Source organism: Phodopus roborovskii, unplaced genomic scaffold, assembly GCF_943737965.1.
Source record: "Phodopus roborovskii unplaced genomic scaffold, PHOROB, whole genome shotgun sequence".
NCBI lineage: Eukaryota > Metazoa > Chordata > Mammalia > Rodentia > Cricetidae > Phodopus > Phodopus roborovskii.
The window spans coordinates 27,835,942-27,856,323 of record NW_026126460.1 but is presented as its reverse complement, the minus strand read 5'-3'; the positions used below and the strand labels follow the sequence as shown (position 1 = coordinate 27,856,323).

General features: G+C 38.7%; 1 protein-coding gene across 1 annotated transcript in view; it reads left to right on the top strand.

The window, feature by feature from the left end:
- The first annotated feature begins 343 nt into the window (after nucleotides 1–343).
- Nucleotides 344–20,382, top strand: part of Sphkap (SPHK1 interactor, AKAP domain containing) — a 93,382-nt gene continuing 73,343 nt past the window's right edge. Inside the window, exon 1 of the mRNA XM_051190603.1 lies at nucleotides 344–477. Within this exon, the coding sequence (XP_051046560.1) occupies nucleotides 397–477 (81 nt within the window). The 5' untranslated portion in view covers nucleotides 344–396. The remainder of the gene's footprint in view (nucleotides 478–20,382) is intronic.

Below are 20,382 nucleotides of genomic sequence, written 5' to 3'. Positions count from 1 at the left end.
AGTGTTTTACAAAGTGTTGGTTTGGCAGAACTGAATTAATGTGACAGGTGAGAGGGTTTTATTTGATTTTAAAAACTGCTTAAGAAAAGTGGCTAGCACCATTAGAGGTCAGACAGATGGGACTGTATCCATTTCAGCACTGTGGGAAGCAATGGCTGGTTGCTTTCTGTCCACAGTATGACTATTCATCCTACTTCCATTTCATAATGAGAACTGAACAAGGAAAGGCCAGTTGGGGCCGGAAGACTGGTGGTGTTAAGAACAATTGGAAAAGATGGGTTTAATGTCATGCAATGCTTGATTTGCACAGCATTTCTAAATAGACTGGTGACTCACTGGACTGTGCTCTCTTTCTTTTGCATCTGGGGCACACACAGCAAAGTGGAATCACCACTGATGCATGAAGCTTTGGAACCTCAGCAGAGCAGTAACAGCGCAGCAGGCAACCTGGCTGGTTCCATCACGGCCTGTAAGAAGGTAACCCTTCCTCATGACACTTTCTTATCAGTGAATAGCAGCTAAGCTTGGTCTTTCAGGCACGTTTCCTTATATAGAGACAACCAGGGAAACAACCAAATTACCTGCATTTTGCTTTCATAGAAAGGATTAAATAACTGAGCAATTTCCAAAGTCCTAACTTGAAAATGATAAGCCTCCATTGCCCAATTAACCCAATCCCACCTTGTTCTCCAAGACGTAGACCCAAAGACAGCCATAGAAATGAGCCACATAAACATGGACAGTCTTCCCAGGTTTTCAATGGCTTGACCTACTGTTTTGAGCTATGTCATATGGAAGCAAAATTTATGACTACCCAAGGGTAGAGTATGGCTTTCCAATAAATAGGGAGGGTATGCTAGGATTACCTTAGAAGTGGAATTTCATTTCCTAAAATCTTGGCCAGAGAGTTGTCTTGCATTTTTTATTATACTTGCAGAAGACAAATTATTTGTGCAACATAAATAATCCAATTTATCCACCCCATTTTTCTGTCAGTCTAACTAAGGCCCAAATCATAAAGCAAAATGTCTAAGATTCTGATCCCCCAAATTAATATTTTGTCACGATTTTATGCTGGTTAATGGAGGATAGTAGGGTGCTTCTCATTCAAAATTAGAGAATACCAAACTGGGTTATTTTACTTATTGTAAGATATATTTTGTAATTATACAAACACATGCATGAATAAATTAATACAAATTATTTACAAAATATATACATATACTACATATAGGTAATATGCATTCCATATACTCATATGTGTATATATTATAATATATTATATATATTATATAAATATCATGCTGTTGAGTACTATGTCCATATAATCAGTCCATTTATTCTCTTACCTATATAACTTTTTTTAATAAATTGATGGTTTTAAAGTAGAAAATTATTAGCAAACATATACACTAGAAAACAATACTATAAAAAAGAATAGGCATAATTTTATCAATGTATTTCCATGCTATGTACACCAGCTTCCCTCAGCTGAGATAAAACAACTAAGACAATGTCTTTAAATAGGAAAGATTAACTCCAGTTCACAGTTTCCAAGGTTCAAGTCTATGGTCTATTGACCATGTTGTTCTTGTGTTTGTAATGAGTTAGAACAATGGGGTAGGAATGCATGATAGTGAAAGCCAAAAATCATCTATCCCCATTAGGGGCATGCCTCTAATGATCAAACTTCCTTCCATACTACAGCTAAACATTCTGCCTCTGCTCACTGATAGCACAGGATTGGGACCAAGTGTCTAACCATTGTCTTTATGAGTCATTTACAATGAAATCTAACTCACGTATTCACTCAAAATCAAATATAGAACAAGTCTGTCTAACTAATTAAGAACTCTTAATAGGATGTATCATGATACTTCCTGCTATAAATTACCTATAGATAAATTGATGCTGAAGTCCCAATTAGTGTATGATACTGGAGGTCCTACAACTCGAAATTATTTTTAACTTTGTATAAGAGGAGTATGCTGCAAGCCTCCAAACCTTAGGTCCATTTCTGAGTCTGTAACTTCAAATCATGCAGTACTAGGTATTATACATTTCACAAAGCCAGTGGATTTTCTAGGTATTCTAATTTCTAAGGCATATACATTTCTGCTGGTAAGAGTCTATGTGGTGTTTGAAATGATTGTAGTAGTCACAATACCTGAATCTGTCAGTCAGCTTCTCATTCATTGTGAGGTGTGTGTTTTGCAGCAAATGACTAGCTCTGGATGACTCAATTTCCTTATCTGAAAAAAATGAAGATAATAATATTACCCTCCTCAGAGGAGCGAGACAAGACCAGAATGAGGCAACAGACATGAAGTGCTGAGAACCATGCCTGGCATATCCTAAGCACCCCCAAAGAAAGATTACCTACTACTAATGTTATTAGCAGGGTAATTTTATCCAAGCATGTACAGTCCCAGAAAAATAACTTAATAATGAGAAGGTAATTCATAGTGTTATCTTAGTTATAGCCATTTCTATGGAGGAAAGGCTGGCCATGCCCTATTCTGTTTTAAAAACTAATGTCTGGGAGCTACTGAACTGACACCTTGTAGAAGCAGAGTGTTTACTTAAATGATTAAAAGCAGTCAAGAGTGATGAGGAGAGTCTGAGTAATACAGCAATTTTAGGCCAATTATCTATCTAGCAAGATAACACCTCAATTAAAGCAAATTAAACCCAAAACTCAATTCTAAGATTTTATCATCATATACATGTAATATTTCTGTATATCCATATGAACAGATATTTATGTATAAACAGATAAGATTTAAAAGTTTTAAATAGAGTCTCATTTATTCTGCAATTGTTTCTGAACAATTGTTAATAGGTTTAATAATATAAAATCACCTTTTGTTATCGACCCAAAGTGATCAAATGTAGGCAATTTCATGTGGTTCAACCCAAATATATTCAAAGTCCTCTTAAATCTTGAAGGTAGATTCAAAGATGCATCACAAACTTCCCTTATGAGAAAAATCTGTTATCTAGTTTAACAGGTAATTCTGTTTCCTCATGTGAAAGTAAAGCAAGAATTCACAAGTTAATTATAGTCATATCACGAGACAGTCTAAAGTAGGTGAGAAATGAGTCCTTCCAACAAGCCTGTTTGTTTTCTAATGAGATACAAGAAGGGGGTGGATGCAGATAGGAGGGGAGGTTTGGAGGAGTATGGGGGGAAATCATAATCAGAATATGTTATGCGAGAGAAATTCTATGTCAATAAAAGGAAAAGAGGAATCAAGAGGTGAGAGACAGTCCAGGAGGCAGCAGTTATTACAGGGATTACTTCTGATTTAGGCCCCATGCATGGTGAGCATCTGCATGTGTAAACAGAACATCCAATGGTCTACTGCTAATTAACCAAAAGCTGTGTGTACTTCTAAGTTTACAAATCTTCACAGTAGACCCCATTTATTTCAAGTATTTTCTATATTTACGCTTAAATGATTGTTTAATTGTAATTGTTTAGTCACAGTCGCAAACCATTTGGGGTGGAATTATTTGTATCACCTTAAAAAAAATAACCTCAGAGACTAGAAAAATGGCTCACTGGGTAGAGAGCTGGCTGTGAATGTGTGAGGACCTGAGTTTGGATCCCTGGACCCCATGTAAGTCAGAGACAGTGACATAAGCCCTTTCAGATGGGAAGCTGAAATGGGAGAAACACCAGAGGCTGTCATGTAGCATTCACAGTAGTGAACAATCAGAGAGAGCAATGACTTACATCCTTTGACCTTCTCATTCACACCATTAACGTTAGACGTTAACTCATAACGTCTAACTCTTCCTAGTACCCAGAACATAGACTCTTAGCATGAAGATATTGAATGATTCAATGCATTTATTACCATTACTGCCAAGTCATCTCAACAACCATTGATCATTTTTTCAAATAATTGTAATCACCAATAAAGGTACTGGGAAAGTGAGCTTCTCATGTTCATAAATATACATATACAGAACCATGGGACCCAGGCTTGCAGCCGTGACATATGAGAGCATAAGGCAAGTATTTAAGGCCAGCCTTGATTACATACCTGAACATCCTAAGCTACATAATGAGACATTGTCTCAAAGTTACATTCTCCCCTTCTCTTAATTTACATTGATAATGTAAATCAATGTGCCTGGACATGGCCTTAGAAACTTATCCAGCACAGTTCATCCAAGTTGGAATGTGTACCCAGTAACTTGCATGCCACTCTAATGTAGTGACCATGAAGATCTAGATTGTTTAAATTCCAAAAAATGCGATTCTCAGTATTGTACATGTTAAATGTTGGAATCACTCAATGCTGCAGAAACTTAGGAAGGGTTTGGAGTGAGTGGGCAAAGGCGCCACCATTCCCTCCCAGTGACCCCGGAACAACTTCATTCCCAGGCACAGCTAATGCTTCTCTTACTGTGACTCCTAATATGATAAATAGAGTCAGCTTCAGTAAGCTGATTTGTAAGGAGTTTTTACTACGTAAGATAAATTATTACATTATAATCTTATATTCATTGAATTTTAAGTGAAATGTCTCTATTGTATCCTTATAAGATCAAAATCTATTATCTTAAAACAGTGAAATCAGGCAACTGTCTGAATGTGAATCTGCTCAAATACCTGAACTGCATCCCAGGTTTTTCTTCTCAGTGTGTGATATCAGGCTGATGGGCACATCCTGTGCAATGTCCTTCCATGTGGAATACTTTTGTTTTCTTCTCCCTTGAAAGCACTGTATTCCTTCTCAGGCTCCTGCACCAGTGGAACATTCTCAACCCTTGCTTTATTTCATGGACCAAAGATGCATTATTTTCTTTTTAGACTGCAACAAAGTTTCTAAATACTACTGGCATGCAGAAGGAATTTGTAGAGAAAATCAGCACCCCAGATGTCTTTCTCTGTTCCTGTCATGTTAATGAATCTCCATAAACTTGGTCTTATCAAAGGCAGCAGACACAGAACCCTTTGGGTGCCCAGGGACAGTTTGATCCTCCTATGATATCTGATCACACTCTGAAGTTTCAAGATTTTTTTTTTTCCTGTGACTGACCCCTGAAGTAGTTTAGTGTGCTTCAGATATATCTGAGGAGTGACAGACCATATGCCTCTTAATGTTTGATTTAATTCTGTAAATTACCCTTTCACCTACAACCAGATCTTTGTGAGGACATGCGTTTAACAACAGAAGTCAATTTGTATGTGGAGGCACATACATTCAAATGTGATAACCCATTATCTCTCAAGACAGAACTGTTTGGAACAAAAACCCCATCATTGCTTCTCCAAGAAGCTAAGCAATTTTACTGAGCTGGACAGGTATATAGACACATCATGGAGAACGGTTACAGTGGTCTGTGCTAGTAAAGGCTCTTTCCATTCAAAAAGGAAAGACCTACAGACTGAGAGGCTAAATAAGATAAACAATAGGCTGCAGTCTAAAGAAGGAAGTGCCTGCCTCTGCTCTGTAAAGCACACTGAGGTCTCTGTATGTATACTGTAATCCTGCAGCATACTAGTAGTCTTCAGGACCAGCATGAGATATAGAAGAATGCCCTTGCCACTTTTTGTCAGTGGGCTAGATGCCGTCTTGTACACCCATTCTATGGCAATAAAGGAATGGAGACTTGGGGGGGAGGCAGCATGATAGAACTATGGCTCAGCAGCTAAGAGTACTGCTGCTTTTCCAGAGGATCAGAGTTTCAACCCCCAGCACCTACGTGGTGGCTCAAAACCATCTGTAGCTCTAATTCTAGGGGATCTAATGACCTTGTTTGGTCTTTCCCAACACTGCAAGCACCCAGTGCACAGATAAGCACAGGCAAAAAGACATATATACATTAAAAACAATAAAATAAGTAATAAATGGAAACTTTTGAAAAGAAAGGAAGTAGAAAGTTATATTAAAATAATGTTTAAAAAAGGGTAAATTAGAAAGTCTACAGATAAGTGTTTGGATGCAAACGTGCCTAGACCCTAGGATGCCAGGAAGGGCCACTTCATGGGGGTAGAATAAGAGTGATGAGAAGTGCCTATGTGGTAGCAGAGAAAGGGAGGAGGGGGAACCATGATGAGACATGTATGAAAGTCAAGGCCAGTAATACTGCATGGCAGTGAATGTTACACGGAAGATGACCTCTGAGCATTTGAGTGGTGGCCCAGTTGGGACCCTCCAGAGGGCTCTGGAAGGCACTGAAGAGAAGGCAAAGATAAGCCAGGAGTGTGGAATCCACCCAGTTATATGTGAAGAGCATACATCAAGATTGCCTCTGACCACCAAAGGAAACTTCTGCACATCCTGAGCCACTTTGCATGTAGACAGCTTCAGGGTTGTACTGAGGACAAAATGCAAATAGTGAAGGCTTCCAGCAGGGACTCATTTCCTCTGCTGTCAGTAAAAACCAGGTCATGATGCTAAATGTCTTCCCTTGTCATTGGGTGGTTGAGTTCATCCTGAACCAGAGAGGCTGACTGTACCCACCACCAGTTTATGCTTTGGAAAGTGTTGACATTTTGACCTTTTGTAGGACAGTCCATCTAAAGCTATCAATTGCAGCTTAATTTTCAATATGAATATGATTTCTCTCTGTATTCTGAAAGTTGGTATAATGGAGGAATTTTTTACAAATCCCCCCTTCCCTCCAATAATTTTGCAAAGTCAATTTGCCAGTCTTGTTCTTGTGTCTTTTCTGCTATGTTAGAGCAGGCTCGGAAGGAGCTTGCAGAACTTTTTCTTTCTTTTAAATCAAAAAAGTAGGACTCTGACAACCCAAAATAGCATAGAATATTTTGTGAAAATTGAGCAATACTATGCTTTTGGAATTAAATCTTTCCTTAGGAGTACTTGCAATTACCATAAACTTTCTTTAAACTGTAAACTAAATATATCTCTCCAGTAACGGAAGGGCTCTTGAGTTTTGAAAACACAATCTGGCATTTGAAGCTCACTTTCTTCCCTGGGGTACCAAGGAAAGGCTTCCTACCCTGCTCACTGTAGGCAGCATCAGAGTCCTGTATCTGAAAACTCCTTCACTTTGAAGTCTAGCGTGGGCTCTCCTCTCTCCCCATTCGTTTCTCATTCCCTACCTGCTTAACCTCTTTGCTCACAATGCCTAGCTTTCCAGTCTTCCAATTTTAAAGAAGAGTGAAGGGTAGAGTTGCTGTTCTGCATGTACCTTTGGCTCAGACATCTCTCTGAGAGAGCCTATTCATTAATGTGTCCATGTCGACTAGGCTGATTTCTCCCCTTTGTAAAAGTGACCCTCCCTGGAAGACTTATTCCATGGCTCATGCAATCCCAGAAAAAGAACTTCCATGAGCAAATGTGTTTCTGAAGTTATATGTCTACTTCAATGTTTCCAACCAGCTTTTTGTTTCCAATGGCTTCTTCTGGAGGAGAAATATATTTGAGCAAAGAGAATTACCACTTCTTTTTAGGTGTCTGGGTCCAAAACATATTTGATAATGAAGTGACAGATAACTATTAAAGACATGTCCTTTTGTCCAGTGGTAAATTCTGTTTTGCATGCCTATGCAAAAATTATCTAAAATAATCAGTAGTAGCCTGTGGTGTAGTTTATAAATATGCATGTATATCTTTCATAAAGGATTTTCCATATATTTTGCATAGCTTAACAGTAAAACAATATTTCCTTTCACTGATCTTATCAACATATGGTGATACACTGGCTCCACACAGCAATTATATAGTAATCAATCAACTTTATTCTATTTGTAAATATAGCTTGAGTGTGTTAAAGCCATTGCAGACCATCCATAAATTAGGCTATATTCTCGTCTCCCGAATATGACTTCTGTTGTGCCCTCACTTCATGCCCTAGACTCAAACCTGCTTACACTCATATGGGAAAAGCTCTGACCAACCTGGGCAGCTGACATCTGTGGGACTCAACAGAATTAGACAATAGCAGCAGCTACTTCTTCACTGCCCCCAAGATTTCTCAAACTCTGGATTGTCTTTGTCCTCCCATCCAGTTCTCTGAACTATACTGAGATGTAGTGTAGCTTCTAGGAGACATGTAACTGAGGATCACAAGTAAAGCAACAAGATACCTAGAATATACTCAAGCTGTATTGTCCATTGCTTGCCTCATAAGGGTGCATGCTGGCATACAAAGTGGCTAAGCATTGTAGCTAGAGTAATAAACTCACCCGATTTTACCATGAAGCATTTCCATTTTACATTTAGATACATTTTTAATTTTTTTTTTATTTTACGTATCAATCCCAGTTCCCTCTCCTTCCCATCCTCCCATGCTCCCTGACTCCCCCTCCCATTGCATTCCCCACCCACTCCACAGGGATTCCAGGAGTTTAGCTCAGTGTTTAGCCATGGGTGTCTGCTTCTGTCTCCATCAGCTACTAGACGAAGGCTCTAGAATGACATATAAGTTATCGATCTCATTATCATGGAAGGGCATTTAAGATAACCTCTCCACTATTGCTCAGCTTGTTAGTTGGGGTCATCCTTGTAGGTCTCTGGACATTTCTGTAGTGTCAGTTCTCTCTTCAAACCTATAATGGCTCCCTCTATAATTGAGAACATGAGGGACCAGGAAGATTGAGTCCTGCGACGAATAGACAAGAGTAAGAAAAGAGATACTATTCAGATACATTTTATAAGTCAGTATTATACTTGTTTGTTAGCTACAAGCTTAATTAGACCAAGTATTTGTGCTAAAAGCATTTTATAAATAAGTACTCTCCTGCTATAAAAAAATAATTTAGCCAAGGCCAGTCTTTAGTCTGTTAACCATGATGCATGATTATCTGAAGCTACTGACGCCCTTCCCATTCCCCCTCTACAGCAAGGGGCAAAATGCATTGCAATCCCCCACACAACCCATTCCTCCCCAGGCTTTCCCATGAAAGGTACCTGTCACCTGGTGTTTGCTAGGTTGTGATTCCTCCTTAATGATTAGAAATCACTTTATTCTAAATACTAAAAGAATCCCTTTATTTGGCTGTCCTTTTCTAATAATCAATTAGAACATATTTGAGTCTTGGCAGGTATCAAGAGCATAATTCTAGAATCTTTTACATCTAACCAAAAAGAATTATAAGGTAGATGCCATGAATAATCATTATTCATACACTAGAATCCAGTTTCCTCTTGTAAAAGGAAGCTAACACACAAGAACCCAGTCACCCAGTTAAATTACCATTGAAAGGAAAATGCTACTTTGATGTTTGCTTAAACCCAATGTGAAAGGTTTTTAAATGCCACCTTTCCTTCTACACAATCCTATCATTTATATCATTGTTTCTGCTCTGTAGTTTGGTGTGCTTTAAAAAGACTGTGTACATTTCTTTTTGAAACAACAGAAGGTATTTTATCCAGGAGTAGATGACAGAAAACTCCAAAAGGAAAGTTAGCAAAGGCATATATTAAATCAACAGAAACTTAAATGTATGAATTGAGCAAAATCCTCTGAATTTTGGACTGTGTGTGTGTGTGTGTGTGTGTGTGTGTGTGTGTGTGTGTGTGTGGTGTGCATATGTGTGCTAGACTTTTAACCTAGTTCAATATATGCAGTTAATCCATTGACTAAATACTCCAAAATTATAATAAAATTTCAGAAAAAAAATCTTAACCTGTCCCCAGACATTGAAAATCTACAGTCCCAATTTAGCAACAGATGTCTTCTTATCAAAAGATAAAAAAATTCTTTTCCTATTTCTGGGAAATTTTATTTCCATCAACTCTCTCCAGGCCATTATGGGTTCTTTTCTGTCCTTCAAATGTACACTTCAGCTTTGAGCATCCATTTGCGCTCTTGACCTCTGCATGGGCCACTGCTGTTTCCTTGGATGGAGTGTGACTGATGCCTTGCTTTATTCAGCTCTCTGTTCCATGTTATCTTTACAGACTTGAAAATTCTTTTAGCATAGTGTTAGAGAGACCTGCCAAGATATACTTTCCAAAATAGCATCTTACTTCCTTAAGTCTTCATCCGTTATAGATCTTTCCTGTAGTTTTCATTATCTGACATATATGCTTATTATTTATTCCTTTCATTGTGGTCCTGCCACAGTAGAACAAAACAGGATTCTATGTAGATTCCTATTTTTGTTTTGCTCACAGATTTTTCACTTAAATAAACAATGCCTAGTGGAAAACAGTAAAACAAATAACTGTGTAGGTGAAGGTGAGTAAAAACCTAGCATAGATGGTATATCCTTCTCTTATAATGGCATTGAAAAGTTTTTCACACACACACACATATATGTACATACTACATTCTAATTACTCTCCCACTATTTTTTATCCATCATCCACCCCTACTAACCACCCCCATTCCTTAAAAGTCCTATCCCCCAATTCACATTCTTTTGCTTTGTGTCTTACTTCATCATGGCCATCTGTGTAAACCATAGGTTTAGGGCTATCTATTGAAGCCTGCTGTTTTCACCAGTAGTTATATAAGTGAAGGCAATGATTCCCCATCCCCCTTTATCAGTAGCCAATACCTCAGTGGTGAGGGGTTGGGTCCCATGTGTCTTTCTCTCACCTGTGCATGACTGTGGACACACCCATTCTTGTGCAGACCCAGTAGAGGCAACAGCAGCTGCTGTGAATCCATGATTGTGGCGGGTGTCATGACCAGAAAATGGCAGCCTATCTCTGTATGTTTTGGCTCTTCCATTCTTTCCATCACCTGCTCTTGATTGTTCTCTGAATCTTGAGGGTCGGTGGCGTAATGGTCTCGTGTAGAGCTGAACACTTAACCCTGTATTATTCTCAGTAACCTGAGCAGACTTGAGCATCTGCATTCACCACTGTTCACTGGATGGAGAAGCCGTTCTCATTGAGTCTGGGAGTGGCATGCATCTATGGATATAAACATAAATATTGGGGCCAGGGAGAGGGCTCAGTGGGTAGGTAAGTCATTGCTAAACATGATGATTTGAATTTCATTTCTGAAGCCCTATGGTGGAAAAATAAAACTACTTTAATCAAGATGTTCTCTGACCATAACAATCCCCAACACACAGAAGCACCCACACATACATGTACACCCGCTAAACGAAATATTTATTTAGTGGGCAGGTTAACATTATTTCAAGAAGATTTAGCTCCCTTCTAGATCCTGTGACCTCCCACACAACAGATCTTTGGCCACTATACCTGGTGTGAATTGTGTTGTATGGTCTTAAGTCCACTGGTAGAATGGTTACTTACTCCTATAATGGCTGTGCCACTGTTGCACATCTGTGCACATCTTACATGGCACACATCTCTGGCCCCAATATTTATGTTTATATCCATAGATGCATGCCACTCCCAGACTCAATGAGAACGGCTTCTCCATCCAGTGAACGGTGGTGAATGCAGATGCTCAAGTCTGCTCAGGTTACTGAGAATAATACAGGGTTAAGTGTTCAGCTCTACACGAGACCATTACGCCACCGATCCTCAAGATTCAGAGAACAATCAAGAGCAGGTGATGGAAAGAATGAAAGAGCCAAACATACAGAGATAGGCTGCCATTTTCTGGTCATGACACCCGCCACAATCATGGATTCACAGCAGCTGCTGTTGCCTCTACTGGGTCTGCACAAGAATGGGTGTGTCCACGGATGTGGCACACAGATGGCTAAGTAAGACTATCAATGCCTTTTCTCCCTCAGAAGCTTTTATAGTGCCTTCCAGCACTGTGAATACTAGGCAGGAAGTTTCTAGTTCTGATCCATCTTAACTTCTCTAGAACCTATGATCAGAGCATATGGTGTCTTCATCAATAGGGTCTTATCATCCATTCAAGAGGAATGGCAGAAACCTGTATCATGGCAGAGGGACTCTAGAGCTTCCTTAATGAATATCATACAAACGAATGTGATATCCCACACCTGGCACTGACATTTTTATTTAATCACTCATAGCTTCTATGGAGCTCAAGTTAAAAATTTAGTTTCAAAACTATTTTATAAGGAAACAAGTCACTTGAAACTCAAAAATAAGCCATAATGAAACGCTGTTATGCACCTGTCATAATTGATAAGTTTAAAAGTAAAGTCTGATAACACCAAGTACTAGAATAAACATGGAGCAACTTGCATTTTGATGTTTTGCTAATGGAAATTTAAATTGGTAACTTTATATGAAGGCACATTAGAGCCATGTACGTTTGCCTTAATACTTAGTAGTGTGTATTCCTATGTATTTACCCAGAACCCTTCCCCACAAAAAATACTTGAACCAAGCAAAAACTTGGGCAAAGATCCACAATAGCTGTATTTGTACCTGTCAAAGGATATAAACAAATCAATATCTTTCTAATTATAAAAATTCTCTGTATACCCAGAAGCAAATACTGCTGGGCTGGGCAATAAAATAAACTACTAACAGCACACTACAGCACACTGAATTTTGAACTCATTGCTCCAAGTGAAAAGAACTTGTCATTCTGTACAAGACAAGATCCTAGAGGTGGAAATAAAATGACATCTCAAAGGCAGAGTCTGGGTACATATATATGACTTCAGCATTTGGAACATAGGTACACACATTGAGACTTGAAACTAGGTGTGTCTTCAAATCACATTTTTCCATCTTGGTTTCAGTAAATTATGTAGATTTGAGAGGTAAAGGGGGCAGAAGAAGAAAAAGCAATTACAACATTACTGGTTAGGATTCTATGTGTTCCCCACTTTCCATGCTGCACAACATTCCTGTCTTAGAACATTCAGATATGTTAATATGCATTAGTAATGTTACTCACAGTTCAGGATGTTGGGAAGTCCATGGTACAACTTGGCTCAGGGTCTTAGGAAGACTATTTCTTATCAAGAACAAAGTGATCTTGTACACTTTGAAGGATGAAACAGATTATGGAATCTCTTTACTAAAGACACTGATCCTCTTGGTAAGGTTGGAGCCCAGTATACCCATCAGTCCCTAAAGACCCACCTCTTAATGGCAACATATTAAGGGTTAGATTCCAATATATGTATTGAGAGTGGTTCTCAACCTGTGGTTCACAAACCCCACAAGGGTCACAAATAAGATATCCTGCATGTCAGATATATACATCACTATTGAAAACATTAACAAAATTATAATTATGAAGTAACAATGAAATAATTTTATGATTGGGAGTCACCACAAGGAGAGGAAATGCATTGAAAAGTCATAGTATTAGAAAGACTGAGAACCACTGATTTAGAGAGACAAAAACATTCAAATCATAGCAACACTCATCCCTTTTGTTCCCTATAACAGCATGTGTGGATTTTTACATCCTATGAACCATTATTTGCAGTTATACATTCCAATGCTTTTCGCTTATTATTTTGTCTCCATAAATACAAAGATCAATTCCATACTATGCACAATATGTTACCCAGAGGGCAAACCATAACATGCACATTAAAAGCTTTGCTGATGTTTAATGTATGAGATTAAAAACAAACTTGGTTGAGAAGAAAGTGGGAAATAGAAATAGGCAAAGTGGTGTTTCAGCTGGCACAGAAATAACAAGCCAACATAACTGGGAGAGTTACCATCACTTCTGGATCAGGACCTGAATTTCCTTTTAGAGATTCAGTTGGGGAAGGAGGGAGTTTGTATTTAAACACAAAAAGTCCAAGATGATCACAGCAGATCCAAGTGTAACAATGTACCATTAGAAATGTCATAGGCAGGCTCCTGGGCAAGGTCAAAGCTGAAGCAAGAGATATGAGCTTGTCATTCCTTCAGGGGATAAAGCCCTGTGAGGCCCTGAGGTCTACAAAGAGGATGGTTGATGAAAGAGAAAGGAGCAATATTCGAGAAATGGATACTAGTGAACAAAGGATGGAAAGCTAGTCTGAAGAGGCAGTCCTTCCAGATTCCCTAGTATCTCTAGACAACTCAAATTCACCTTCCAACACACTCATCAAATGATAAGGCTTTTGATGTCTCTTAACCCAAGACAAAACTGACCACGTTGTTCTTGGAATATTTGACTGGGATTGCCATTAGCCAAAGCAGCTTCTCTTTATCACATTCCTGGGAGTATTTTGCAAAGACATAGTTGGATTTTTGTGCATATATTTTTGTTTTTTTCCCACACAGTCTCACCTTGAATAGTTTTGCCTTGCCCTTCTGATCATCTTCCCTCCCTGTTCCTAGTGTTGAGAATGCAGTGTATGACTCCATGTTGGGTTTTTTCATCATCATCATTTCCCCCAAAAGAATTAACATTTGCTAACCAACAGCCAGCTGGAGAGAGTAGAGAAAGAAGAAATCACAAATGAAGGAAGAGAGCTTGGCAGACACTGGAAATATAACTAAAGTGCCAAGATGGAGCACATAACCTCTGAATTCCATGGCCTTCCTCTATGGATAGGAAGCAGGCATCGATCAGGTAGCTAAATCTGTTAGGTGGTCATGGTTTTGCAAACATCCTATTTGGTCCCTGGAACAACATTCTCAAGTGGCATTTTTATCCTGGAGTAACACAATGACTAAGCCACAGAAGTCTGTTACAAGTAGTTTTCATGACAGCCTGGTCCCAGAGCTGTGTCAGCCCCAAATAATACACAGAGACACTGTGTTTCATATAAAGCTGTTGGCCTGTTACTAGCATTTCTTATTGGCTAGCTCTGTCTTAAATATTAACCCATTTCTATTAATCTAAGTATTTCCACGTGGTCTTGGCTTACTGGAGAAAGGAAGTCCATCATTTTCTCTAAACATATTCAATAAGTGTGTGAGATGAGGAGGAAGAGCTTTCTGTCTCTCCTTCAGCTCAAAGTGAGCATATTCTCCAATCTAAGTCACTAATCAAAAAGGCAGGCCTTGTTCTGCAGCAATAGGACTGAGTTTAACTTGTAAGAGCCAATTCTTTCTTATCTGCCTGTAACGAGTATGGATTTTTCCACCTGCCGCTGCTGGTCTTGTCCCACCGCCGCACCAGCCCCAATTAACAAACAGAGACTCTGTATTTGATATTATACTGTTGGCCAGGTACTAGTTTCTTATTGGCTAGCTCTTTCTTAAGTATTAACCCATTTCTGCTGATCTATGTATTTTCACATGGCCTTCTCTTACCGGGAAGGTGGCTGGCGTCCAGCTCTCTCCAGACTCTCCATCTTGACTCCTCCTTACTACTTCCTCTTTCCTCCTTGTCTCCTAGTCCCTCCTATCTTCCTTTCCTATTGGCCAACAGTGCTTTATTATTAACCAGTATGAGAAACATATATACATAATGACATCTCCCATCATCTGCCTTGTACCAAAACTGCGATATCTTGGAGCTGTCTGTTGAAATAAAAGTGGCTGAACCATGGACAGACGGATCTTTCTTCCTTATTGAGGACACTCTTGAAATTTTCAGGCGAATTGCACCATTACAACTTCCAACTTGAGAATGCACAGCACACAGCACGTTCATTATTAGCACTCCATCTGAAATAAGCAAGCCGGGAACTAAAAATAGCAGATAACTAAATGAGCCATGGAGAACCTGGGGAGCGTCTCTCTTTTCCCACTCAAAATGACTCCCTCAGCAGGAAGCTATATTCATAAGCTTCAAAAATATTAAATGTTCAAGAACATATTTTTTTTCAAACACTCCTTCTAGTCCTTTGTCCAAACCATTAGACAAAAAGATATTTTAAAATTGCTTAACACACTATAATAGGTAACTCACTGAAGCTATCATCTTTGTTTTCTTTCCTTGTTCTTTAATCAGACTCTTTGAAAAACATTCTCACATTGTGTGTGTGTGTGTGTGTGTGTGTGTGTGTGATTGTACATGTGCAGTATGTATATGTAGGTTCCTATAGAGGTCAGAGGTGGGTGTTGTGTTCCCTAGAACTGTAGTTACCATGTGAGCCACTCAAAATGGGTGCTGGAAAATGAACTCAGGTCCTATGAAAGAGCAGCAGGTACTCAGCCTCCAAATCACCTCTCCAGCTGCCTCTTCCTTTTCTTTCCTTTTTTAAAGACAAGGTTTCTTTGTGTAGCCCTGGGTATCTTAGAACTCCCTTTGCTGATCAGGCTTGCCTCAAACTCAGAGATTCCTCTGCCTCTACCATTGCCTCTGCCTCTGTTGGAATTAAAGGTGTGCACCACCACCATCTTGTTGAACTACTAAAATAAATGGGAAAGGAGTTAGGAGCGTGAAAGGGAATACTACATGATGCTGTGTACAAGGGTGGTGCTTACCTGAGATAGTCTGATATATTTGTTTTACCCAGTTTAACTGGGACTAGAAGCTAGGAGGACATAAGAGTTAGCTGACAGAGAATCAGAACTGGCACAGAACTTTTGAATCACCCAGACTGCAAATCCTTACATTAGAATAGATGACCCAAATGTGAGGTTCAGGAGATATCACTAACATAGAAAGACTACAGCTTGAGTCAAGGCCTTGATATCTCCTAGAATGGCTGTAATGCTGCTGCTTTATGCTAAACAAAATTTTGGCCTCTGTGATCAAGGAAAAAGAGAATAATAACTTTTAAAAGATGGCTATGGTTGGTTGGGTACTTTTATATGGCAGGAACTGTCTCATATATATATATATATATATATATATATATATATATATATATGTTAGCTTTCACACTGTACCCCACAAGTCTAGAGCTTTAATTCAAATAATACATGAGGAGTTTTATCTCGAAGTTCACAGTATAGTATAAGTAATTCTAATCAGGCTGGGCAAATGGTTCAGTGATTAAAATGTTTGGCTCACAAGAATAAAGACTGCAGTGTAGATCCCTAGCATCTGTGTAAATGGAAGGAGTATAGGACATTCTGTAATTCCAGCTTCAGAAGACAGAGATATACCATCCGCAGAAAACTTGGCTAGAGAGATGAGCCTCATTGGTGACATCTGGGTTTGATTAAGAGATCCTAATCAATGAAGAATGAAAGGACAATCAAGAATGATCCCTGACATCAGTCTTGGACCTCCATATTTATGTGCACCATGTGCACAGGTACATACACAGGCATGCCAACACACATGTAAAAATGCACACACAAACAGATACACATACATACACAAAAACGGAGGGAAAAAAAAGAAGAAATTACTAAACACAAGTAACAGGCTGGCTCGCTTTGCATCAGAAAGCTGCTTCCTCAGCTGGCATGTGGCCAAGTAGCAGGCTGACTTTTGTCACTCCCTAACCACCATTAAGAAAGTGTGTCAACTTTGCATACCCTGAAAGGACCAAATGAATTGCAATTCAACTACTCCTTTACTCCTCAAGCTCATCTAGTCGAAAGATCAGTCAAATGCTGATGTGACAATCGAAACATTTTGCAAGGACCACAAGATTATATGCCTTTTGTGAGTCAGAATCTGTCCATACCATAGTTTTTGAAGAATGAGCCCTGAAACGATGAAGAGTTGATTCCGATTAGGTTTATTGAACTGCTTTATAAAGTAGGATTAGCTTCTGTGTTCATCTGATGCCTGTAGTTTAAGCTCTAATGTTCCTAGGATGCAGAATTAATAAGTTTTTTTTTTTTTTGTTTCACTGATAACCTTGCAAATCCAGAAGATCAAAGAAAGGCCAGGAGCAAGCACGTGGTATCAGTTTTCTAATGATAGCTCGAGTAGGCTTTAAAACCATGCTTCCTATGAGAAATTATAATAGCATGTTATCACTAAGTGGATTAATTCAGTTATATCATTTACACCACAAAAGTTTCTCCTTCTTAAAGAAAAATATTACCCAGGAATTTTAACAAGGCAAACCTGAACTTAAATGAAAGTACATAAAATGCACTTTTACTTAGAAAAATTGGACAGTAGGAGATGTTTCAGAAGGACTTCAGATCGGACCATTTGGGAGGTGTGGAATACAGCTATGTTTGGGGAATTGAAAAACAGACCTTGGTGCCCTCCAGACTAAATCAAGGCCAAATCCGAACCATGCAGAGCCAAACCCTAAACCCCCAAACCATCTGAGCCTCTAAGACCTTATTGTTAAAAAAAATCATAAATTCTGTGAAAACCTTTGTCTATGAAATAGTAACATTACAACAATTATTAGGTGAATTTTAATAACTTCAGTTTCAGAATTTTCTAACCCTGCCAGAAATATTGGCTGTCACTACCAATCCTACAAAGTTCACAAATTACACCTCGGTCCAGAATATTTATGAAAGAAAACTTGCCTTCATACATCTGAAGTTATTTCATTTTCCTAATTTTAGGGAAATATCTTCCAAATTTCTATCACTGTTTATAGTTCCCTTCAAATCGTAACAAAACCATGTTCTGAGAAAATAACCCACCTCTTGAATGGCTCACATACAGCGCCTCAGTGAACCCCTCACTGCTCCCATCACAGCTCCTCAGCAACCATCTCCCAGCTCCCAGCACCACAGCTCCCCAGTGGGTCCCACCTTGCTCCCAGCACAGCTCTTCAATGGACTCCTCCCTCTTCCCACCACAGCTCCTCAGTCAACCCTCGTGCTTTTTGATCCCTTCTCATAGGTAAGGAAGCTGAAAAGCATAGATTACATCACTTGGCCCCACTTGGCCTGCTGTTAGTGGCCAAACTCCCACTCAAAAATGATTTGCAAACTCTATTCTGTCTGGAAATGAAAAGGAATGGCAATATTTGGGGATTTAGAGGCCCCTTTCTGCTTTAAGTAAGTTAATCTACATTCCTGATTTTTTAAAATAAATATTTTAAAAATGTGATTAAAAGAACTTAAAATTCCTTTTGGCATATACAATAGTTTAGATTTATTTTGTCTATTTATTTCAGAGTTTTCATTGTACTTTGTTTTGTTTCCTTGAGATGTGTGTATGTGTTACACCCATGTGTGTACCCATATGTGTGCAGGTCCCCACAGACATATATACATAGAGGCCAGAATATAACTCCAAGCATCATTCCTTTGGTGCCATCTCCCCTTCCTTTGAGATAGCCTGGCTTTTCTGTATGGGTTCTGGGGATGGTCCTCATGCCCAGCATTTTCCCACAGAACTATTTTTCTAGCCCCTGCTTCCATAGGTTTAACATGCTTATTTATAAAATGTTAAGCACTTGATAACATATTTATTAATTAAACCATATGATTTCCAAAACATAAAAAAACTTTTGGATGAGGAGAATATGTGTTTATTTTGAATGTTTGCAAATCACTTCAACTTCTGACTTAAGAGACAACTGGTTCTCCTTAGTGCTTCTGCATTCAATTCTCTGGGCCAGCACAGGTCATACTGTCTCTAGAAACACAATTGAATACCCAGAGATAATGAGTATTGAAACAGCAAATGTTATCTGTGTCGGCACTATAGGCAGAATCTAAGAGGAGTGAGAAGTCAGTCCCATTGCCAGTGTTAGTCTGCAGAAATAGAAGCAAGCTCACCACTCAGTCACCTGCTCACATACAAACTATCTTTTTTATTATTTCAAAAGAAAGATGAAGGTTTGTCATCCTTAGGTAAAAATGTAGAAAGGGAAGATGTACCTAAGTCAGATCACAAATCTAGGGGGAAAATACTACAGAAGACAGTTTCAGGATTTATATTAACTCTGTTCTAAAACAAAGTTAATACATTTCTGCTTTTATAGGATAAAAGAGATAATATGTTGTTGTGATTAAATTCTATTTTCCAGGCATTAACTGAATTGCTCAAGGCAGTTACATTGCTTCAGGGAAGGCTGTAATCACAATTTAACAGACACTCACCTTAAAAGAGACCCATAACAACACTGGAAGTCATATTCAAACTGAGTCATTTGGTTACTTAAGAAATTGTGTCTTTAAAATATTTGGCTCTGAAAAAATGCTTTTCACCTTTGCTTTGAAACCCAAGGCCAAAACCTGCATTTATAAGTGATATATGGCTTTATTGATATGTGTGTTCAATTTCTTTTTGCTTTGGCTTACTATTTCTAAATGGAAAAAATGGTTTTACTAATGGAACTGTATAATTATTAATATTTTTAACAGCCTGGTACCTTAGGTATTCTAGAATTGTGCCCTATTTCACACCTATGCTAATGCAATCAAGGGAATAAAGAATAGGCAATGCACTGAAAATAAAAACATGAATTTTTTAAATCAAAAGTATTCAAATTTGTAAGAGAACATTAACTATAAATGAAACTTCTATGCCCACTGACAGGTGGGCATCACCCAAAAGTAGTTTCCGGGTTACACATTACGCAAAAGTCAAGCACACATTCCTGTTTGGGGTGTTAGATTTGAACAAAAAGGAGCATAGGTACAAACATAAAGCCAGCTCATGGCAGAATGTTTATACTTTCTAAGGCTGTGGTAATCCAAGACTTTCTCCTTCCTCTTTTCCTTACCAAGCTGCTTGCAGGAAAGGGGTGGGGGAAAACACCTACAGGTTTCTCAGCAGAAAGCTGCTTGCTTAGACAGAAAGCCTTGC